Source organism: Ovis canadensis, chromosome 11 (genome assembly GCF_042477335.2).
Source record: "Ovis canadensis isolate MfBH-ARS-UI-01 breed Bighorn chromosome 11, ARS-UI_OviCan_v2, whole genome shotgun sequence".
NCBI classification, from domain to species: Eukaryota; Metazoa; Chordata; class Mammalia; order Artiodactyla; family Bovidae; genus Ovis; species Ovis canadensis.
In genome coordinates, this window is record NC_091255.1 from 22,574,504 (window position 1) to 22,599,458 (window position 24,955).

General features: G+C 44.7%; 1 protein-coding gene, 1 long non-coding RNA gene and 1 pseudogene across 2 annotated transcripts in view; all 3 read right to left on the bottom strand.

Moving 5' to 3' along the window:
- Nucleotides 1-311: 311 nt before the first annotated feature.
- LOC138414630 (large ribosomal subunit protein eL13 pseudogene) lies at nt 312-984 on the bottom strand (annotated as a pseudogene).
- Nucleotides 985-7,530: 6,546 nt separating this feature from the next.
- LOC138931604 (uncharacterized) lies at nt 7,531-10,534 on the bottom strand. The gene is made up of 3 exons (XR_011446643.1): nt 10,178-10,534; nt 7,955-8,094; nt 7,531-7,779 (listed from the first exon to the last, which is right to left on the bottom strand). It is a non-coding gene; the product is annotated as an uncharacterized lncRNA (long non-coding RNA).
- Nucleotides 10,535-16,600: 6,066 nt separating this feature from the next.
- The window catches only part of LOC138414808 (WAP four-disulfide core domain protein 3-like), a 33,143-nt gene continuing 24,788 nt past the window's right edge, over nt 16,601-24,955 (bottom strand). Inside the window, exon 9 of the mRNA XM_070289219.1 lies at nt 16,601-16,708. Within this exon, the coding sequence (XP_070145320.1) occupies nt 16,601-16,708 (108 nt within the window). The remainder of the gene's footprint in view (nt 16,709-24,955) is intronic.

A 24,955-nucleotide genomic window follows, 5' to 3' on the forward strand; every position in this document is an offset into this window, starting at 1 on the left:
CCATCAGTCACATCAATATGTCAACATCTTGTTTTCAAGATGTCTTTCTTTTTTTTTGTTTGTTTAGATGTGAAAATAATATTTTAATAGTAACAGGAACACACAGCACCTCCTGGGCTGGAGGGTCCAGACAAGAACACTAAGCACAAGCCTCCCAGGTACCAAAGCTGCTTCCCTCACAGCTCTGTTGCAACAAAGGTCAGACACATCCCAGGTCTCCCTCAAGGAGGGGCCCCCCACCAGGCCCTGGCTCCTTACACAACGAAGGTCACATGGACACTGCAGTTTTATTGTAAGTTGCCAACAGCACTTTATTTTTTCCTTTCAACATCCTGTTCTGCGGCTTCCTTGGCTCTTTTGGCCCAGATACCGAAGAGCCGGGTGTTGGCACGGGCCATGCGGAGACTGGCAAATGCCTTAAAGTTCTTCCCCTCCTCTGTGATGACTCTGGCTTTCTCCTTCTTATAGACGTTCCGTATGGGCATAACAGGTCCGGTCAGCTGAGTGGCCAGTTTGAGCTCTTCAGCAGAGCTGTCTCCCTTCCTGGGGACCGAGGGCTTCCTGGGGAACAGGATAAGTTTGGAGCAGTACTCCTTGAGCCGCTGCACGTTGGCCTGCCCGGACTCCGTGCACTTGTTCCGCCGCCTCGGGTCCACCGAGATCCCAATGGTCCGGGCCACCTTCTTGTGGATGCCGGCCACCCTAAGATCCTCCAGGCTGAAGCCCCTGCCGGCACGAACCTTCCTGTGGTACCTGACCGTCGGGCCTCTCACCACCGGCTGGAGAGGACCGGACGCGGGGCGCGGGGCGATGCGGCGCGCCTTGGCCTGCCGGGCCTTGCGTCTACGGATCTTGCGAGCTGGCTGGTTGAACCACGTGGCCACGCACCGCTGCTAGTCCTTGCGGAAGTGGGGCTTCAGGATCATGCCGTTCCGGCTAGGCGCCATGGCTGTGGCCGGAAGGCCTCCTCCGAGGGCTCACGGCCGGGAATAAAAAAGGCAAGATGTCTTTCCACGATGTACATTTTACTGCTCCCAACCCTTTGACTGGAGGTGATGAGACAGTCGTTCTTATTTTTCAAAGAAGTCCTGTTAATTATAGTACAGGCCTGTGCATAGCATATTCCCTACACTGGCCACATGGGTTCACGTGCCAAACAGGATTTTGGCGGAGTTCGAGTCCCAGCGTACGTGTTCAAGTCCCAATCTGAGGTAAACAGTTTCATCGCCAGGACGCCCCAATCACCTTGAGTGTTTTGAGGGCAGGCCCTACAGCTCTGTGTTGATGGTGGGGAGGATAACAGGCTGGAACCCCAGCATTCACATCCTGCTGCTGAGTGGACTCTCCTTTGAGGCTGTGAGTTATACTCATTGTCTCTGAGCTCTGCGTCATGGAACCTGGATCAGGACACAGGTAACTGCAAGTATAATCCCTGATAGGCAGCTGACCGTTCTGGATTAATCAGACCTGGGTTTAGCATTGAGTAATGTTGTTCTTTCAAATAAGCTCTCTGAGGCAAAAGAAATAGCTTGTTCTGCCTAATCATCAAAACCACTCAAGAATGGAGGCCACTTTGAGTGACAGAGGAAAAGGAGGTGGGAAGAAAGGGACCTGGTATACACTAGGCACTTCTATGTGCCAGATTTTATAAACAGATGCACATTGATACATATATGTATTTTATTTATTTTATTTTATTTTTTGGAGGCTAATTACTTTACAATATTATATTGGTTTTGCCATACATTGACATGAATCCCCCAAGGGTGTACATGCGTTCCTGTATTTTAAATGCATATAATTGTGTGTATATGCTCAGCTGATCAGTCACGTCTGACTCTTTGCAACCTCATTGACTGGGGCCTGCCAGGCTCCTTTGTCCATGGAATTTTCCGGGCAAGAATACTGGAGTTGGTTGCCATTTCCTATGCCTGGGGATCTTCCTGGTCCAGGGATAAAACCTGCATCTCTTACATTGGCAGGCAGATTCTTTAATACCACGCTACCTGGGAAGCTCCAATATATATACAATTACATGTTCATATGGTGACTACAGCCATGAAATTAAAAGACGCTCACTTCTTGGAAGGAAAGTTATGACCAACCTAGATAGCATATTCAAAAGCAGAGACATTACTCTGCCGACTAAGGTCCGTCTAGTCAAGGCTATGGTTTTTCCTGTGGTCATGTATGGATGTGAGAGTTGGACTGTGAAGAAGGCTGAGTGCCGAAGAATTGATCCTTTTGAACTGTGGTGTTGGAGAAGACTCTTGAGAGTCTTCTCAAGAGTTGGATCTGCAAGGAGATCCAACCAGTCCATTCTGAAGGAGATCAACCCTGGGATTTCTTTGGAAGGAATGATGCTAAAGCTGAAACTCCAGTACTTTGGCCACCTCATGCGAAGAGTTGACTCATTAGAAGAGAGTCTGATGCTGGGAGGGATTGGGGGCAGGAGGAGAAGGGGACGACAGAGGATGAGATGGCTGGATGGCATCACAGACTCGATGAAACATGAGTCTGAGTGAACTCCAGGAGTTGGTGATGGACAGGGAGGCCTGGCTTGCTGCAATTCATGGGGTTGCAAAGAGTTGGACACGACTGAGAGACTGAACTGAACTGAACTGAACATGTACATATAATTATATGTATATATACACACGCATATTATCTTCAGTCCTTTTCAAGATCAAAAATACTCTTTCAAGGGTTATCTCCATTTCGCACATGGGGAGATAATCACTCTTCCAGATTCACACAACTTCTTAATTACCCAAGTCTTTCTGACTTCAAATCCCAAGCTCTCTCCTCCACCTGACACTGTTTCTGCCTTTTCCTTACATATTTCCACTCACTAGATTCTAGACCCAAATATTAATTCTACAGGGCTCAAGGCTTGACCTAAGAGTGGGCGCTGGCACCCTCTCGTTTCCCCCAACCTCCATGGAACTCTAGAATTCCTTCCTGAGTCACATAACCTGAACTGCTAACAAGGAGACATTCCCTTTGGTAAATTAAGTTTCATGCCATGTTCAGGTGAAAGGAAAACCCCATCTGAGTATAATAGCTGTTTTCTGTCCTTCTACCTTGTACAGAATCCTCATGCCCCCTTTTACCACAGGTTCTCAGAAATGTGGACCTAGTTTTTCCACCTGCCAATGCATGAGACATGGGTTAAATCCCTGGTCTGGAAAGATCCCACATGCTGTGGAACAACTAAGCCCATGGACTGCAACTGCTGAGTCTGTCCTCTAGAGCCTGAAAGCCACAGCTAGTGGGCCTGAGTGCTGCAACCGCTGGTTCCTAAAATACCACTTGGAGGAAAACCTGCCTGCTGCTCAAGAATACCCATTTTTGATTTCACATAGATGATGAAGAAACATGAGTGAGTTAAGCCAGTAAGATTTGCAGATTTATTTGTTCCAACAGCTATTTAATACACTGTGAACTCGAATTAGTCACATCACTCTTTTTAAATTTTTGTATTTTGATCACATGACATGCAGGATGGTTCCCCGAACAAGGATCAAACCTCAGCCTCTGCAGTGAAAGCGCTGAACCGTAACCACTAGGCCACTGGGGACCTCCCCTGTATCACATCACTCTTGACAAATCCATTTAATCTCTTGCCCCATCCTCCCCGCCACAATTCCCCTCAACAGTCGACATACACACACACTCCACTCCCAAAGATATTTGAGGGGGAGTGGAAATTTCAGTTTCTTGAAGTCACTTATTTTTTCCTGAATAATGGTGGTAGTGCAGCCATTATGGAATACTGCATTCTTATTGCATTTAAGACATGCCAGCCTGTGCTATAATTCAGATGTGATTTCTTTCCTTCCTTATAGGCTATGAGGCTAAAGACTTTGGAGTGACCCCATTGTGCATTTTATTGGCCTAGGAGAGGGAGTATTTGTGAGCCCTGGGATTTCAGCTTGAGATTGAGAAAGTGAAGCTCAGTAAAGGGGAGAAAAGAGTAAGGTAGACAAATATTTTGGAATTGGCACAGCTGGAAATAAGTATAGATTTCTGGGCTACATGACTTTCCATTGCACAAATCCAAATGTACCAGCCAGCAAGCAGCTGCTTCTCCAGGTAGCATCACATAGGCTTTAGGCTCCAGGGACATTGCAATCCACTGTCAACTGAGATGGTGCTATTCTCACAACCCAGCGTTAGAGGTTCCCCCTCCTCCCCTCCCCGCATCATGCAGCATGTGGGATCTTAGTTCCCAGCCCAGGGATGGACCAGCACTCCCTGCAGTGGAAGCACTTGAAGCATGGAGTCTTAACCCCTGGACTGCCAGGGAAGTCCCAGAGTTTCCCTCTTTATCTCTGAAAGTTTCAGAAGAAGCCAGTACCCATACCCTTTCTGTTAGGGACTGTTTGGTTATCTTTGCCCTGAGACTACATAATTGCTCCTGGTCTTTCAAGCTCTGATGCCTTTCTTGATAGCTCAGTTGGTAAAGAATCCACCTGCAATATAGGACACTTTGGTTAGATCCCTGGGTTGGGTAGATCCCCTGGAAAAGGGATAGGCTACCCACTCCAGTATTCTTGGGCTTCCCTTGTGGCTCAGCTGGGAAAGAATCCACCTGCAATGCAGGAGGCCAGGTTCAATCCCTGGGTTGGGAAGATCCCCTGGAAAAGGGAATGGCTACCCACTCCAGTATTCTGGCCTGGAGAATTCCATGGATTGTATAGTCCTTGGGGTCGCAAAGAGCTGGACGCAACTGAGCGACTTTCACTTTCACGTTTCAAGCTCTTGGTGGCCCAAATGGTAGCACCAATCCTGTAGCAAGTCAGTAACCAAGTGTTAATGAAACTCTGCTGTGTCAACTTCTAAGGCCTCAAACACTATGAGTGCTTCCTGCTGTAGGAGTGTGGTGGGTACAATAGCTTTCCAAGTGGTTGGTTGGAATTAAATTTCCAGATTGACAGGGCAGACTGGCAGGCTGCAGTCCATAGGGTTGCGCAGAGTCGGACAGAACTGAAGTAACTTAGCACACACATGCATCCAGCATTTTTGAGTGTAGTATAGTGAGAATCCCCGTGGACAGAGGAGCCTGGGGTTGCAAAGAGTTGGACACGACCAAGCGACTAAGCAAGCACAGCACAGCACATAGCATAAGAAAAAGAAGGAGTTTTGGAGCCACTAAAATCTGGATTTAAATGCAGGTTCTACCACATCCTGGCTGTATGACCCTGACAATCTCTCCACGTTTCTCCATCAAGAGTTAGAGGCTCAGCATACTCAACTCATGGGGTTGTTGTAAGGATAACGAAATAACATTGGGGAGGTATCTGACATGAATAATATACCAAATAAAATATTTTCCTTCTCCTCTAAATGTTTCCTTACACTTAGTTGGATTTTAAACCCCTAAAGGCAAGAGGCTATCCTTTGCTACCTCTCTGGAGCCTCTGTTACCATGAAAAGAGGCACAAGTTTGAGAGCTGCCCTGAGGATCTAGGCTTGGATATCCAGTCAGCCATTAGCCACCCATGGCAAGTGAGCACTTGAAATGCAGCTTGTGCAACCAAGGAGCAGAAGAGTTTTACCTTTATTTAGTCAGCTGTTAAGTTGTTTAAGTTTACTTTTAGAAGCAGATATTCAGCTTAGTCACTGGAAATATTTAAGCACGTTTGGAACAAATTTGGTACTTGAATCTTCTTTTTCAACTGTACAGTTTATGAAATCTAAATACAGTTCAAGAATTTTTGATGAAAATTTAAAGCCCAGATTGAGATACACTATAAATGCAAAATACACACTGGACTTCAAAGATTTAGTATGAAAAAAGAAGGCAAAATCTCTCATTAATTTTTTTTTGCACTGACAACATGTGAATGTTGAGCTAAACGTTAATTTTACCTATTAAAAGAAAAAGAAAAGAATTTCATTGTCAGTCACTGCTTTGGGCATCACCCTCCAGACCAGGGGTCCAACAAGGCCCTCGACTACTCTACTGTCTCCAGAGATCATTTGTTTTGGAGTGTGCTAGCTTTCCATTTTGTGTGCCCTGCTCAGAGGGTCCCCGTGGGAAGTGCTATTTAGGCTATAGGACTGGCCTCATCCAAGTTTCAGTGTGTGTGGTAGACCACAGGAACTTTGGTTGGAGTCCCAAAGTGAGGTGAGATGGGGCTTGGAGCCAATCCCTAGGAAGCAGGAGGCATGCACTTTGAGGAGAGAAAGTGGGTGGGGACGGTGGCGAGGAGGTAAAGAAGTCAACATAGATAGACAATGGTAGCTGGGATGTCATCTGTGGGTGATGGTAGCTGGATTGAAATATGGAGTCACAGGACTTCCCTGGTGGTCCAGGGATTAAGATTTTGCCTTCCAGTGCAGGTAGTACACTGCGGATCCCTGGTCAGGGAACTAAGATCCAGCATGCCTTGGGGCCAAAAAACCAAAACATAAAACAGAAATAATATTGTAACAAATTCAATAAAGACTTTAAAAAAGGGTCTACATCAAAAAATCTTTTTTAAAAAAATCTCAAAAAAAAAAAAAAAAAAGGAAATATGAAGTCAAGGCATAGTTACGTGACAAGTAGAGAGATTCAGTAGCAAGGGAGAAACCCAAGTAGCAAGTGGGTAGAAACCCACTGGAGATAACAATTAGAGAAGTCTTTGATGCCTAAGAAGGGGTGTTATCCAGACTGTAGGAGGAGGCAAGTTAAGCGTTAGTTGTGATTGACTTTGCGACATCGTGGACTATAGCCGCCAGGCTCCTCTCTGTCCATGGGATTCTCCAGGCAAGAATACTGGAGTGTGTTGCCACTTCCTTCTCCAGAGGATCTTTCTGATCCACGGATCAGACCCCCATTTCCTGCTTGGCAGGCAGGTTCTTTACCACTGAGCCACCAGGAAAGCAGGAAAGCCCATAAAGCAGAGTAAATGGGTACAAATATACAGGGATAGAAAAGGAGGGAATTTCTATTACAAGTGGCAAACTTGCCACTTTTTTCTTTCTAAAAAATATTGGTGTATTTTTGGCTCCATCAGGCCTTAGTCATGGCTCTTGGGTCTTTGTTGCAGCCGGTGGGCATCTCTCTAGTTGAAGCATGTAAGCTCCAGAGTGGCATGTGGGACCTTAGTTCTCTAACCAGGAATTGAACCCATATCCCTCACATTGGAAGGCAGATTCTTAACCACCAGATCACCAACAAAGTCCCACAGCTCTTTTCTTAATGAAAGATGTGGCAAGAAAGATGGTGAGACGGGAATGGTGGAGGTTGGAGTAAGAGGTAGATGACATGGGTGTTTGAAGAAAGAGAAGCGTGACATTGTCATCTTGGTGGTTGAGAGAGTGAATTTCCTGGGGGGGGAAGTGTGGATAGATATCCAGGCAGTATTGAGTGCCTGGCCTGGTCCCAGGAAAAAGGATGAGGAGAAAACAGGCCATGAATTGTGATTGATAATGAAAAAGAGAGAAGGTCCGTGGATTGGGGTTAAATACTCTTTTTTGGTGGAGGTCTTAATGTAAGTGAACTAGAAATCTTACATAGAAAGAATGACTAAGGTTGGATAATGCCACAGAAATCATTTTATTCAGAAAAAAGATAATTTTAGAAGCAGTCATGCTATGAATCATCAAATAATTGCCCAAATTCAACACTTAAAAACTGAGTTATTTTGGATCCACATCCTGTGATCCTGGGGTTCCAGAAAAGACAGTAAGAAAGCACAGATCTCAGAATAAAGATGACATTTGGAAACAATTACTGAAGGAGGCCAAGGTTCATTTATCATCCAAATGGATAGTGAGGCCCAGATCCTAAAACACAAAGATAATTATGTTACTTTCCAGAAATTCCTGCTCTTTGCTACCAATCAGCTTTCTCCACATGCCACCCAGACTCCCACAAGCAGAGGGGCAGCCGGAGTCCTTTCTGGGCTGGCAAAGGCCAGCAGGGACTCAGCCTCCCCGTAAGTAGCTCCGCTATACTCACAGGGACTTGGCAAGATTTTCCACAGCCATTGCTGCAGCATTTTTGGCCCGGGGGACAGGATCCATCTCCTGCGCACCTTTCAGCACAAGTTCTAAACGTTCCTTCTGGCACCCTTGGACACGTTCCAGGTCTCTGTTCCACTAAAAGACAAAACAGACTTTCCATAACCCAGGCTGGCTCTATAGACGGCAGTGGGACCCAGTGCTGAGAGATAGAGAGCTTAAGACCTCACTTCCTGAGGGACTTTCTTGATGTCCCCAGTCGCCCCCCTTTCTCAACTTTGGAGGCACACAGGACTGCTTTGTCTATGGGAAAACACACTGATGACCAACTGCTGTAGCGTCTTGGGAGAAGAGGAGAGAGCCTTGCCACTAACCCCCTTCTTTTTGTTCCAGTTGAAACTAGATAATTAAATCCCAGATCACAAACAGTGCCAGCTTCCCACCAATTCTACACGCCTCCAGGTGCCGACGAACACTTGAGTCCCACAGTGAGAAAAATCATCAGGCCATTAGCAGCATCATTCTAGAACAGGGTTCTGATGACTGGATTTGGAAAGAAATAGCAGACAAAAGGCAAAAGGCCAGGTTTCCAGTTTTTAAGAGGGAGCTCCCTGGCAGTCCAGTGGTTAGGACTCGGAACGATCACTGCATGGCCTGGTTTTAATCCTTGCTCAGGGAACTAAGATCCCCAGTCCAGTATCCAGTGCTACTCAAACTGGGTCCCATGACCCGGCAGGATCAGCATTCCCTAGGAGCTTGTTAGAGATTCGATTCTTGGGCCCCACCCCACACCTACTGAAACTCTAGGGTTAGGGCAGAGCAATCTGGATTCAACAAGCCTTCCACCCAGGTTATTCTTACACATGTAGATATTGGAGAAACTCTGCTGTATATCATTCCCCAAAACAGTCTACCCTATTGAGTTTGGGGCATGGAAAATGCAGGCTGGATATTACTCTTGTGCATCAGGTGAAATGGGGGTCAACAATTCTGTACTCCGTGTTGGGCAGAGACCTCCTTGATCTGTGGGATTCCCTTACATACTCCTCCATCACACACACACCCCCTAAAAAACATCTAAGTGTGGTCCTTGAGCCCAAGATGATGGAGAGGTGTGTTAGCAAGCTGTTCTTTGGATTATACATGCAGTCTTAACCCTACAGCTTCCCTAGTTCCCAGGCCAGTTTACTTGTTTGTTGGTTGCGCTGCATAGCATGTGGGATCTTAGTTCCCTGACCATTGATTGAACCTGCACCCCCTTGCACTGGAAGCTCAGAGTCTTAACCACTGGACAACCAGGGAAGTCCCTCTCAGGCCACTTTGATTCACCCACCAAAATTACAGCAGCAGTGCTCGACCCTAGCCTTCAGTCAGGAAAGAAGGTTCTGCGGGGAAAGCGCACCTGCCCGCCACTGCTGGCAAGTATCAGCCTGGATCATGAGGTAAATGGGACAGTGCGCAGAGTAGTTTATGATGAGCTTTAGTCACCAAGATGTGTTAAAATAGAAAAATATTAAAATAGCTGCGTTGAGAAAAATCACAAGTTGCAGAATAATACATGTGGTGTGATATTTATATGACAGTATGTGTAACTCTATCATGCTCATGAAATCACATATATGTATAAACATAAAAACAAGCAAGAAGAGATTAAAAATCAAATAAAGTTCATTATGAGCACTGGGAAGGGAAGAATGAAATGGGGAAAAAGATACTTGTTCATGTGGTTTCAAGTGTCTTTGAAATGTTTATCTATCTAAAATAATGATATGAAGCAAATATAGAAAAATGTTAAAAAAGAAAAAAAAAAAGAGAGAGAATCAGCCTAGGCAGGTGTACATACTGGTGGACTGAATGAATGGACCTGAGTGTCACACCGGCGTGTTTGGGTGTGAGATATAGGCTAACTTGTTCGTATCCGTGTTCTTTCCTGCCCTTGTGAAAGAATAATTTGGTACCTGAATGTTATTTCATTTTTGTGTTAAAAGTATTTCCAGCCTTTTCAAGATTTCAAATACTTCTAGAGCAAGATATTATCAATCATCTGTCTTCATGGTCTTCCGGACTTGGGAGACAGGGCATCTTTTCCTACTCTGTCAGAGGCTCTTTTGGCCCCACTATAGCAGCCTCCTCTCTCTATGTGCAGCGGGTCTGATAGCCATTGTCCTAGCAGGGCTGAGCATTCAGTGGGTCAGGGACGTGGAAGCCTTGCAGCTCTTACCTCGCCGGTCCTGGGTGGGTGAGCAGACATGGCCACATCCATTGCTGACACATCGGCTTCCTGCTGGGCAGTCCCGGTGTCCTTGGCATTGGTCCAGGCAGATACCTACCCCTAAAGAAAATTCAGCTGAAAACTGTTAAGCCCGGCAGGATAGCAGGGGAGGGCTATGAGAAGATTTGCTTGTTTTAAACTTTTATTCAATTCAAAAAATATAGACAAGCTATCTATATATTTTGCATGATCATGAAAGGAGTACATTTCAAAAGTTTTAAAACAAAAAGTACTCAACTATATAAAGTAAAAAGGAAGTCTCTCTTTCCCCCAACCCGTTCAGCCCATTTCCCAGGAGATATCTCCTATTTCCTGTAGCTCCTTCTGGAATCTTCTCTGTGCTTTTACAAATATAAAGGCAAAAACACCATTAATGCCCAGATGTACACACAATGTGAGGAGATGTTTGTCTGTTAAATTACAAATATGTGGCGTGAGACTATACGTATTTTTGGTATTGAAAGATGTCTTCATTAGGCAGTTTAGCAATGTATATCAAAAGCTTTCAAATGTAATTTGGCCCTTTCATGTTTAGGAATTTATCCTATGAAATGTGATTTAACTCAAGGGCATTTATCTTGTACTTGTTATTAAAAAGGAACTCAAAGCGATAGATTATCCAATTCTTCAACAGTAGAATAGGGCATGGAAATAAGGCATATCCACATACTGGGAAACAATGAAGCTTTTTAAAATGTGTGATAGAATTGTGTTTATTGATTAGGGATGGTCTATGACACCATATTTGTAAAAATCATATATCCTGGATTTTTGTTGGTTTGTTTGTATGTCTGTCTTTGCTACTATGAGACCTTTAAAGATGAAGATCTCTGCTTTGCTATCACCCAGCACTCAGCACGGTCCCAGGCATGCAGTAACCACAAAAATCAACATCTACTCCCTGTGAAGTCTGAAAAAAATATATGTGTGCGTATGAAATATGGAAGCTTTTATTGTAAATGCTAACATGGTTATCTGAGTAACAGGATCATGGATCACGTATCTTTCTAATTAGTAGTATTTCTGAGTTTTTTTTTTAAATAACAAACATTATAAGCTGTATAACAAAATAAAAGAAGAAGTTTCAAAAAGTTAGGACACAGCTCTGAGACATGCTTTTCCCTCCGGAAGGACAAGCCTGAATGTGGAGACAGTGGGAATTAACCATCTAAGGAGGGAAGTCGGGGCAGAGCTAAGCACACAGCCTCCCTGGGTGGTGTGGGGTCTGGGGACCCGGGCAGGGCTGGGTGTTTTTACCTGCTGTGCGGACTGGAGAGCAGACGCGACTGCATCCCTTCCTGATACATCGTTCTCCAGCCCCACAGTCCCAGTTTCCTCGGCAGCGTTGCACACAGATTCCTAACATCAGAAAAGGATCAGCGAGTTGGCGGGAATGTAAATTGGTACAGCCACTGTGCAGAACAGGACGGAGGTCACTGTAACCAGTGGCCTTTGGGTTCAAAGGAATGTCTCCTCTTTAAGCGACTTGACTGAATTTGCTGCTTGTGCTTCTAGAGTCACGTGGCTCAGTGGTAAAGAATCCTCCTGCCAGTTCAGGAGATGCAAGAGACACAGGTTTGATCCCCGGTCAAGGAACTAAGATCCCACATACCTTCTGGCCAAAAAAAAAAACCCAACAGAAAACAGAAGCGATGTTATAACAAATTCAATAAAGACTGTAAAAATGGTCCGCATTAAAAAAAAAATCTTTAAAAAATAATTTAAAAAAGAAAGAAAATCACTCAGAGGAACAAAGATTTGATCTAGGGATCTTGCCTGAGGGAAAAGTAGGGGAACAATTGGGGATGTAACTTGTTAAGGGACCTCTCAAATTTTCTTCTGATCCAGCTGTGCAGAGAATTGAGCAGAATGGTTGCTAGGGAGATGGTAGGGGGCAGGATAGGATACCCTGAGTGAGCCAAATTAAAGAGAATGAGCAACCAAAGCCTTTTCAGGGTATGGGGAATGGGGCCACCCTGCTGTGTGCCCCAGAAGAGGCAAAGGCAAAGAAGGAGGAAATGTCAAGTCCCGGAAACCTGCAGGGAAATGGACATCTCTGATCAGTAGTGAGGTTGGCACTGCTGTAGCTTTGAGAAACCAAGCTGATGTGGGCACCAGCTCACCTCCAGTGAGTTTGGCTGGGAGACCTTGGCTTGGGGTTCTGGTCAGAGGCCCCCAGGCCCAACAGGAGGAGAGTTCAGGTCCCAGGTTTCCAGCTCCTGGCTCCTGTCTCGAGGATGGTCTAACCCTGCACACCCTAATTCTCTGGTCTGGTGGGACTGTTCCATGAATGAGCTCATGTCCTGTAAGATTTCCAGAGCTTTGCCATTAAGGGAAGAGAAGAACAAGTAATTCCTGCAAAAGCTCTGCAAGCTGAGCGTGTGTGCTCACACCAGCTTCCTGTAGCATCTATTTCTTCTCCAGGATAGATTTGGCGTCTGAGATGTGGAGTTTCTTGCACAAAGAAAGTCATCTGAGAGTAGAGGCTGATCCGTATCCAACAGACTATGTGTCAAAGCTGAGTCTCATCTGTTCCTTTCCAGTTTTTATTCCATTTCCCTCTTCTGGGTGACCTGAATTAAATTAGCCAGGTTTAGAGGGATAAAAGGTATAGGTGGAGTGGACACTAAGATTCTTTTTGCTTGTCCCAGCTCCCATGAGTTCTGGCACAGGGTGGCCCCATGCAAGGAGTCACTGGTTATCTGAGCACATATGCTTTGCCAGAAGTTTATACTGTGAAAATGTGTTAAGGAAACCTAACTCAAAATCAGAGTGGGGATGGGAGGAGAGATTGGGGGAGAATGAATTCATGTATATGTGTGGCTGAGCCCCTCTGCTGTCTACCGTAACATTGCTAATCAGCTATTGCGTTGCGTCGGTCGCTCTGTCCTGTCTGACTCTTTGCAACTCCACGGACTATAGTCCTCCACGCTCCTCTGTCCATGGGATTCTCCAGGCAAGAATACTGGGGTGGGTTGCCATGCCCTCCTCCAGGAGATCTTCCCAACCAAGGGATCGAACCCAGGTCTCCCGCATTGCAGGCAGATTCTTTACTGTTTGAGCCACCTGGGATTCCAATCAGCTATACTCTAATATAAAATAAAAAAGTTCAGAAAACAAATAGAGTGAGGAAACCACGACGGGAGGGCTCGCACACAGGTACCACTCAAGGCAGCTTGTATTCTCCAGCAAGAAAGAGGAAGATTTCCTGTTGGTTGGCAACTGGGAGCCGCCCTTGCCTGCAGCCAATGAGAAGCCACCACCATTTCAGACTCTCACTTTCCTCCAATGAACTTCTGTTCAGAACAACCATTCCCAACTTTCTCCTGTCCTCTATAAAAATGCTGCTGTCCTTTGCTCTCCTGACTTGCCCCTTGTTTACCACATTTTTCTTGTCTCCAATTTTAAGTCCTCTGTTATTCTCAAAAAAACTTGATTTTGCTGGCTGAATTGCTTACCATTTTCTTGTTCAAAGCTGACAATGCTGTATAAATTCATATATTTAATTTAGTCTTCACACGATGCAATAACAGAGATATCATTTTCTGGGTTTCCTTGATGCGGAACTGAGGGCAATAAAATATTACATGCGGGCTTCTCTGGTGGGGCAGTGGATGGGCGTCTGCCTGTCAACGCATGAGATATGGGTTCTTATCCCCGGTTGGGGAAGATCTCACATGCCATGGAAAACTAAGCCCATGCGCCACAGCTGCTGGGTCTATGTTCTAGAGCCCGGGAGCCACCACTAATGCACCGGTGTGCTGCAACTACTGAGGCCTGAGCACCGAGAACCCCTGCTCTGCCACAAGAGCAGCCACGACAACAAGAGGCCCGCACACCACAGCTGGAGGAAGCCCATGCAAAGCAAGGAAGACCCAGCGCAGTCAAAAATAAAATAAATTAATTAATTTAAAAAATTTAAAAATTACATACCTTTCCCCAGTGTCCCCAGAACAACATTTTGAAATAAATTCCTAATTGCGTGAGGTGTTGCCTCTTACTGACAGTGTTTCCTGTTACTCCATTCTTTCCCCTATTGTTAATTTTTTTTTTTTTTTAGAAAGTATGTGCTATGGTTAGGACCAAATACAGATCTACATGAGTTCATTGAGCCATCAGCATATCCTCTGACATAGGTGTTGACCCATATAACAGCAGAGGAACTTGAAGTTAAGCAACTTGCCCTGAACCCCACGTTGGTGAGCTGCAGAGGCAGAATCTGAAGTTTCTGGAGCCTTGCCCTCCACCTCCTTCAATGCCAAAAACAGACCTGGGGTCAATCCTGACTCAGCCACTCACTGGCTTTATAACCATGAGAAATTCACGGTCACTTAGACCCAAGAAACTTCAGTTTCTTCATCCAGTATAATAAGGAGGTAAGTAAAATCTAGTGAGAAGAACCAGCATTGAAGTATTGCTTAGAGTAGCAACAGTAAACAAAATCCCACCTGAAATGTCCACTAGAAGGTAAGTTACTGAGGTGAAGTAGTATATTCTACATGGTGGGATAGAGGAAATTTAGTTAAATAAATTTATTGAATTTGGTAAATATTATTAATAATTAATAAATGCAAATAATAAGTATAATGCTGTAGAAATGTTCATTATTTTCTAGGCAGTCAAAATATTATGATTATATAAGCATTATGAGAGAGCTTATTCTTAGGTAGATTGATAAGAAGTTTGGGGCTCTCCAGGAGGAGAAAAAGACAAACTTTTTTTTTACATTTCTGTGTCTTAGTCACATAAGATGTTTTTTCTTAACCTCTAAGATGTTGTTTCTCCTAAGACTAACTTTCATTAAGCCCAGAGCTAATGGTTTTTTGGGGGGCTCCAAAATCACTGCAGATGGTGACTGCAGCCGTGAAATTAAAAGAGGCTTGTTCCTTGGAAGAAAAGTTATGACCAACCTAGACAGCCTAGTAAAAAGCAGAGACATTACTTTGCCAACAAAGGTCTCAATGCTATAGTTTTTCCAGTAGTCATGTATGGATGTGAGAGTTGGACCATAAAGAAAGCTGAGTGCCAAAGAATTGATGCTTTTGAACTATAGTGTTGGAGAAGACTCTTGAGAGTCTCTTGGACTGCAAAGAGATCCAACCAGTCCATCCTAAAGGAGATCAGTCCTAAGTGTTCATTGGAAGGACTGATGTTGAAGCTGAAACTCCAGTACTCTGGCCACCTCATGCGAAGAGCTAACTCATTGGAAAAGACCCTGATGCTAGGAAAGATTGGGGGCAGGAGGAGCAGGGGACAACAGAGGATGAGATGGTTGGATGGCATCACCGACTCGATGGACATGAGTCTGAGTAAACTCCGGGAGTTGGTGATGGACAGGGAGGCCTGGCGTGCTGCGATTCATGGGGTTGCAAAGAGTCAGACACAACTGAGCGACTGAACTGAATGGTTACGCAATAGCACATCTCGCTCAAAGGATGTTTTTTCTTAAGCTCTGTACTTATGATTATATAAAACAATGTATCTTGCTTGAGGACAGGTTTCTCCTTCTTAACAAAAACCTTCTGACTGATCCTGTTCTCTTAAGATGCCTGTTGTGGAAGTGAGTCTGGTAAGACCTTTCTATTGTTAGTAACCAATGCAAAAAAGTATATAAAGCCCCACCCAAACTAGTAAGCGGGACACTCTCTACCCGCTTCTGATGTCTATGTCAGAAGCTTTGCCTACCACTTTTTCACTGTAATAAAGCTCTGCTACACAAAAGCTGAGTGATCAAGCCTTGTCTCTAGCCCTGGATTGAAATTCTCTCCTATGGACGCCACAAATCCGACACTGTTCACCATAAGCTATCAATTGTTCAGTCACTAAGTCATGTCCAATTCTTTTTGACTCCATGGACTGTAGCCCGCCAGCCTCCTCTGTCCTGGGATTTCCCAGGTAAGAATAGTGGAGTGGGTTGCCGTTTCCTTCTCCAGGGGTTTCTCCCATACCCGGGATCAAACCTGTGTATTCTGCATTGGGAGGCAGACTCTTTACCACTGAGCCACCAGGGAAGTCGTAAAAGCATACCATATATATATGTGGGTAAAACAATTATATTGTAATCATAGTGTGTATATATATGCACACACACATATATAGGCTTATCATTAGTTTCTGATTTTTATATAATGAGTATGACTTTTAAAAAAAAGGAAATGATTAAGGGTCTTTTTAAGGGATCTTTATTGATGAGATGCTGGGCGCCTGGCCCTCTGACCTGTTTCCCCCCTAGAAGGGCAAGAGTGGAGGAAGGGACTCCAAGAAGCTTGATGGGTTTCTGTCTCATTTCTGATCAGCAGCACAGTTTTGAAAAGGCCAGGCAAGGTTAGCTCTGGCACACCTGGTTAGGGAACCAGGCAGGACTCGTCTTACCTATTGATGCTTCTGGTGCAGGGGAGCAGACCCGATTACAGCCTTTGCTGAGTCACCCTCTTCCAGCTCCACAGTCCCGATCTCTGAAGCACTGGGACTCACAGATGCCTGCGAGAGAAGAGGCATCAAAAACTTAAGTCTCAGAAGCAGGTACTAGGAAGGGGCTGTAGAAGAGAATAAATGGAACCCTTCTTAAGAGGCACCATCTGCATTTTATCACTTTAACAAATTATGTAATTTACAAAATGTCTACTATCGCAAAACAGTTCACAATCTATATAGAACTTTACAGCTTTAAGACTGCTTTTACAATCTACAGGACGTAACAGAGATGATATTATTCAGAGATGCTAATCCTATGTATCTTTTTGTTCCTGATTCTTCCTAGTTTCTGGCTTTCCAATCCCCACCCACAACCACCACCTCATGGAGTCAATGGCAACCCCTGCTTTGTGGGGAAGGCACACCAGCCTGAAATAAAAAGGCCAGGGCCTGGCAGTGAGTTTTGAATTAGGCTTTGTTGAATTAGACGACAGGCTCTGCTGAGAGAGAAAAGATTTTCTAAATTTCAGAAGCGCCTCTTTGCTTATACAAGGCTTAGAAATCTGAGCAGAGAGAAGACGCTGGAGATTATGTGAGTTCTCATCCCACAGAAAATAGGAAAGTCCTTCTGGTCAATGAGGAAGAGAGGGTAAGGAAGGGGGTATCAGACAGGAAGGAGAGAGTGGGGAGGCAGAGAGAGGGAGGGAGAAAGAGGAGGAGAAAGGGAGAGAATGTTTATGGCAACAAACATTCATAAACTTGACCTTTTTGTTTCACTCCTAAGAAATGTATTCTACAGGAAGCATTTCCACTGATGGACAAAACTATAAAATCATTTTCATTGTACCATCCTGGGCAACAACAAAAAAATGTCAAGCAAATAAAATGATCATCAAATGGGAACTGGTTAAATGAATTAAAGTAAATGTATTCACTAGTCATCATATAATCCTAAAATTATGAAATCTGTCATGTGGACATGGGAAAATGTCCACAACTCATGTTAAATTGTAAAAGACATGTTCATGCAGGGATTCCTTGGTGGCTCAGATGGTAAAGAATCTGCCTGCAATGTGGGTTCTATCCCTGGGCTGGGAAGATCTCCTGGAGGAGGGCAGGGCAACACACTCCAGTATTCTTGCCTGGAGAATCCCCATGGACAGAGGAGCCTGGCAGGCTACAGTTGTGAAGAATCAGACATGACTGAGCGACTAAGCGTAGCACAGCACATATGTCATGCATGATAGGATACTTTATACAAGAGAATAGGATATAGGCTAATTTGTGCAACTGGAGGCCACAATAGAGGGCTTATTCTAATTTCAATACAGTTCACAGACAGACCCAGGCTCTCTCTCATGGTCTATGTGGCTACAGGTAAGTCTTTTCACTACTGTAAGCCTTGGTTCCCTCATCTGTACAACAATATCTGTTACTACTTCTGAGATTGAAAAGCAACAATCTCAGAACATGCCTGGAAAATAACAGGAACTCAGAATTTGATGTTTCTTCCCACAGTGACTATGTATCTGTCAAGAAATCAGTTAATGCGAGAGGTTGGTAAATCCTTCCAGACACCAAGTATCCTCAAATAGTAGACGCTGCAAGTTTTCAAACACATGTGGGAACTATTGTCCTCAATAAATTACTAAACAGTTTACTAGTATCACTGAGTAAACTGGATAATCAACCACCATGTGGACTGCCTGACACTTTTTACATAATTACGGTGTCTTCATGGGGCAATTTTGAACATTTGAATCGAAACACCTTAAAGTGTTCAGGTCTCTAGGTTGTACTGAAGGCTTGTTCATTGTCCTCCAAACAGAGACCAAGGTGAAAACAGGGGAGGGCCCAGGGCAAGGCTGGGATTTCACCGGAGATTTTTGGGCTCCGGATATCCTGGTTTTTCACAATCACATGAGAGGGATGCTCCCTTTCGATGAAGGGCATCTTCTGAAAGGCGCATGTCTGGCTCCCATGCTGCCAGGGTCTTTTCCTACCATTTACTGAGTCCTTGTTACTGTGCCAGTTCTAGGCAAGTGACTCACATCTGTGATCTCATTTATCTGTCACAAGATTGCTAGGAGATGGGCCTTCTTAATCTCGATGTACAGAAACCGGGACACTGGAAGCTTGAGTAACTTCCACAAGACCCCCGAGCTAGAAAAAAGCAGGCGCAGAATCTGAGACACACAACTCTTTGAAAAGAAAGGTTTGAAAAGAAGCTTCCTCATTACTGCTGCCGCCTCTCTGTAGCACTAACATCTGTGTTCGCTCATGAACCAGGACGGGAGGACAGCCCCAGAAAGCTGCTTCTATCAGAAGACCTTCTCAGGACGGTGCTGTGGATCCTGACTAAGGGAAGGGAGGGGAGCTGTGGAGGAAGGTGGGCAGCCAGCAAGACGTGGGGGAAATCCCACCGGGACAGGGCTCGCTTGCTGCAGTTGGGACTTTCAGAAAAAAGAACAGAACCCACCATATGACAGATGCGGGTCCTTTCTATTCTGCGTTCTGTGCCTTGAGGAAATGAAGAAAGAGACAGAAGTGGGTAAGTGGTGACTCTTGAAGAGCTCCTCCTGCAGGGAGGCTGCAGAAAATTGTTCAGGGTTTTTCAAATTGAGGACACCAGCTTTGCCATGTATTAACAAGTCACATAACTTTTCTGACCTCAAATTTCTATGTCTAGGAAATGATTGTGACACGACAGCTTAAAAAGATGTTATGAGGAATCAAGGCACTCACACTTCCCCCTCATCCACTCCACCCAGAGCTGCCAGGTATGGCTTTACAGGTTGTGCGTAATTTTACAATGATGTCTGGTGACAGGATGAGCAGGACTGTAATCCCTCCCATCTTCATCCTGAAGCCTTCCACCTGGGCACTGCCTCCACCCAGAGAGAAGGGCAATTTTTCCATATGGATAAATGTAGTTGGTCGCCAAACTGAGCACCCACTGGACTCTGTCCACCGCAAGAGGCCTTTTTCTCATTCTCCCAACAGTGACATTTGAGCTTGTGGTGATTTCCATCCATCCTTAGCGGCCCAGCCAAAAGCCAAGCGGATGTCTGTCTGTGCAAATGCTCCCTCTTGACCAAGGGATCCTCGGGGAAGGCGCACATCTGGCACTCACCCTTCACTTGTTTCTGGGCTACCATTTATTGAGCACTGACTGAGTGCCAGGCACCTGGCTACATATTTAGCAGAATCTCACTTAATCCTTAGAATGACCCTGTTAGATAGGGACTATTATCCTTGTTTTAGGATGAGTAACTTGCAGCCATCTCAGAGCTGGGAAAAGGAGGGGCCAGGGTTTGAATGCAGTCTGTGTGACTGCAAGCCTCCTCGTTACCCTCTACTGCTCTGAAGGCTCTCTGGAGCTAGCAGCCGTGTTCTCATGTGAGCCAGGACAACGATGTCAGCCCCAGGACTAGCCTTCCCCATCAGAAGCCCCAGGGCCTCCTGTCCTAGCTCCACAGACTGGGGCTGTGCGGGTCAGGAGGGGAGTCCCAGGGGAAACTCCATCAGCCAGCCAGATGTGGCGAAACACCTGCCCTGGGACAGAGGCAGCTGCTCCAGTTGGCCTTGCAGAGAACAGGACAAAAAGATCTGAGCAGGAAGGAGATGTCCTAAGCAGGCAGCGTGGCTATGAGAATGAGCCAGAGTGTGGCCAGCAGCTGCCACGCCAGGGACACACACTTGTGGCCACTTCATGCAAAGATGCAGGGTGGGTTTTTTCCTTATAGTTTGAATGTGGAGGAAAATACAGGCCACGTGGTAATGTCCCTTCATTGTTACTTCTTCGGGAGGCAGCGTGATCTGGGAAGTACTCTGGCACTGGATATGAAGAGACCGCCGCTGCCTTTTATTAACTGCCTGATATAGGAGGAGAACATAATCTCCCTGAGGCCCAGTTTCCAAGCACTTGAAATGCAGGTAATAAGATTTGCTTCTTGAAGGTGTAATGAAGATAAAATGCAAAGGTGAGGTCTACAGACATTTCTACCTTATCCGCTTTAGCCAGCACTATGTTATGAATTTTTTGAGGGGGTGTTTGTTCTAAAAGGTCTTGTAGGTCTTCATAGAATCAGAGTAATAGGCAAATTTGGCCTTGGAATATAGAATGAAGCAGGGCAAAGGCTAATAGAGTTTTGCCAAGAGAACTCACTGGTCATAGCAAACACCCTCTTCCAACAGCACAAGAGAAGACTCTACACACGGACATCACCAGATGGTCAACACTGAAATCAGATTGATTATATCCTTTGCAGCCAATGATGGAGAAGCTCTATACAGTCAGCAAAAACAAGACTGGGAGTGGACTGTGGCTCAGATCATGAACTCCTTATTGCCAAATTCAGACTGAAATTGAAGAAAGTGGGGAAAACCAGTAAACCATTCAGGTATGACCTAAATCAAATCCCTTATGATTATGCAGTGGAAGTGAGAGATAGATTTAAGGGACTAGATCTGATAGATAGAGTGCCTGATGAACTCTGGATGGAGGTTCATGACATTGTACAGGAGACAGGGATCAAGACCATCGCCAAGAAAAAGAAATGCAAAAAAGCAAAATGGCTGTCTGAGGATGCCTTACAAATAGCTGTGAAAAGGAGAGAAGTGAAAAGCAAAGGAGAAAAGGAAAGATATAAGCATCTGAATGCAGAGTTCCAAGGAATAGCAAGAAGAGATAAGAAAGCCTTCCTCAGTGATCAATGCAAAGAAATAGAGGAAAACAACAGAATGGGAAAGACTAGAGGTCTCTTCAAGAAAATCAGAGATACCAAGGGAACATTTCATGCAAAGATGGGCTCGATAAAGGACAGAAATGGTAGGGACCTAAGAGAAGCAGAAGATATTAAGAAGAGGTGGCAAGAATACACAGAAGAACTGTACAAAAAGATCTTCACGACCCAGATAATCACGATGGTGTGATCACTCACCTAGAGCCAGACATCCTGGAATGTGAAGTCAAGTGGGCCTTAGAAAGCATCACTATGAACAAAGCTAGTGAAGGTGATGGAATTCCAGTTGAGCTCTTTCAAATACTGAAAGATGATGCTGTGAAAGTGCTGCACTCAATATGCCAGCAAATTTGGAAAACTCAGCAGTGGCCACAGGACTGGAAAAGGTCAGTTTTCATTCCAATCCCAAAGAAAGGCAATCCCAAGGAATGCTCAAACTACCGCACAACTGCACTCATCTCACGCACTAGTAAAGTAATGCTCAAAATTTTCCAAGCCAAGCTTCAGCAATATGTGAACTGTGAACTTCCAGATGTTCAAGCTGGTTTTAGAAAAGACAGAGGAACCAGAGATCAAATTGCCAACATCCTCTGGATCATGGAAAAAGCAAGAGAGTTCCAGAAAAACATCTATTTCTGCTTTGTTGACTATGTCAAAGCCTTTGACTGTGTGGATCACAATAAACTGTGGAAAATCTTCAAGAGATGGGAATCCCAGACCACCTGACCTGCCTCTTGAGAAACCTCTATACAGTTCAGGAAGCAACACTTAGAACTGGACATGGAACAACAGACTGGTTCCAAATAGGAAAAGGAGTACATCAAGGCTGTGTATTGTCACCCTGCTTATTTAACTTCTATGCAGAGTACATCATGAGAAATGCTTGGCTGGAAGAAGCACAAGCTGGAATCAAGATTGCTGGGAGAAATATCAATAACCTCAGATATGCAGATGACACCACCCTTATGGCAGAAAGTGAAGAGGAACTCAAAAGCCTCTTGATGAAAGTGAAAGAGGAAAGTGAAAAAGTTGGCTTAAAGCTCAACATTCAGAAAACTAAGATCATGGCATCTGGTCCCATCATTTCATGGGGAATAGATGGGGAAACAGTGGAAACAGTGTCAGACTTGATTTTTGGGGGCTCCAAAATCCCTGCAGAGGGTGATTGCAGCCACGAAATTAAAAGACGCTTACTCCTTGTAAGGAAAGTTATGACCAACCTAGACAGCATATTCAAAAGCAGAGACATTACTTTGCCAACAAAAGTCTATCTAGTCAAGGCTATGGTTTTTCCAGTGGTCATGTATGGATGTGAGTTGGACTGTGAAGAAAGCTGAGCGCTTAAGAATTGATGCTTTTGAACTGTGGTGTTGGAGAAGACTCTTGAGAGTCCCTTGGACTGCAAGGAGATCCAACCAGTCCATTCTGAAGGAGATCAGCCCTGGGATTTCTTTGGAGGGAATGATGCTGAAGCTGAAACGCCAGTACTTTGGACACCTCATGGAAGAGTTGACTCATTGGAAAAGACTCTGATGCTGGGAGGGATTGGGGGCAGGAGGAGAAGGGGATGAGAGAGGATGAGATGGCTGGATGGCATCACCGCCTCGATGGACGTGAGTTTGAGTGAACTCCGGGAGTTGGTGATGGACAGGGAGGCCTGGCGTGCTGCGATTCATGGGGTCGCAGAGTCGGACACGGCTGAGCGACTGAACTCAGCTGATGTTATGACTGGGGAAGTCATGCAATGGTCAGTGACAGCCAGCAGATGTCGCCACCATAGCTCACACTACAGACCTAGCTTCCCGAGCCAGGCGCTCTGGCATCGCCCTTCCTGAAGGGGGGGACAACAGCTGGGAGCGCTGTTAAGGCACCCCTTGGTGTCACTGTCTGCAGTGTGAGCCAGGTAACTTAAAGAAGAGGGTGGGCACAAATCACGGTTAAACGAGAAAGAGGAACAAAATATATTTGGTTCATTTTTAAGTTTCCTCATCTGGAAAATGGAGGTGAGACGAATACCTACGTCTTTCATACCTAAAGTTCTCAAGATCAAACATAAGAATGAACTTTGAAAAGACCTGACACAGAGGGGTTGTCAAATATGGGTTTTTCCCTGTTTTCCTATTCTTTGGGATGCCAACTCATTGCAAAGGATCATTGAAATAATCCCTAAGAACTGTATTTCATAAACATCACTCATGTTGTTTTACAATTGCATGTAGTTTAAAACAATAAACTCATACGAAATTATTATCATTGTCAAACAGTGAAAACTAAACCTATATGCAGCATTTTAAAGTTCATGAAACTTTTGGACCTAAACAATACATCCTTAGAAAAGAACAAGTATGTTTGAATTTAAAAGAAAGCAAGTGAACATACATGCCCTTTGAGTCAGCAATATCACTTCTAGGAATGTTTCCTAAGGAAAGAATCAAGTTATACATGTAAAGACTTAGTTCCAAGGGGATCCTTTAACAGGAAAGTATTAGAGAAGTTGAAAAGCCCATTGATTAAGGATTAGTAAACAAAATGTGGTATATTTACAATAAAAATGCTTTGAAGTCTTTAAAAAAAAAAAAGTTGTATAACACATGTCCGCGCTTGCGGCAAACTACTCACTACATATTACTGAGTGTTAAAAGATAAAGGAAATTTAAAAAATATATTTGTGGAGGGTGATGCCATGATTATTTGGCACCATACCCCCTGAGTATATATGTGGAAGAATATGAATGTACATGTAACTCTGTTTATCTCCAGCTAATAAGAGTATAGGCACATCTTTCATCAATTTGTTCTGTGCAGGCATGCTAAGTTGCTTCAGTCCTGTCCTACTCTTTGCGACCCTATGGACTGTGCCTGCCTGGCTCCTCTGTCTGTGGGATTCTCCAGGCAAGAACACCGCCTCCGGGGTATCTTCCCAATCCAGGGATTGAACCTATGTCTCTCATGTCTCCTGCATCGGCCGGGGTTCTTTACTGCTAGCACCACCTGGCAAGCACAATTTGTTCTGTAGTTTCTGCCTTTTCTACAGTAAGTATGTATTTCACGTGAAAAATTAAGATTCAGTAGTGGTCTATGGAGAGAGTCTATGAAATTGCTATATGCTTTGACGATCCACCTGTTAAAAATCAGGGAGGAGAAAGGAAAGAACATACAAAAAGCAGAGTAAGCTTGGTAAGTAACTTAACTTGATTCAGGGGAAATGAAAGGATACTGCTTAAATTCAGCTGCTGGGGGCAGAGGAGTGGAGAGGAAGGAAAGGAGGAAATCAGCTAATTTTGTTATGTCTGTAACTCATAGTAGGAAACCTATAGATGATAATTAAAAAAAGAGGGGAACAGAAGAGAAGACTCTTGAGAGTCCCTTGGACAGCAAGGAGATCAAACCAGTCAACCCTAAAGGAAATCAGCCCTGAATATTCATTGGAAGGATTGACGCTGAAGCTGAAGCTCAATACTTTGGGTACCCGGTGTGAAGAGTTAACTCATTAGAAAAGACCCTGAGCCTGGGCAGGATTGAGGGCAAGAGGAGAAGGGGGTGACAGAGGATGAGATGGTTGGATGGC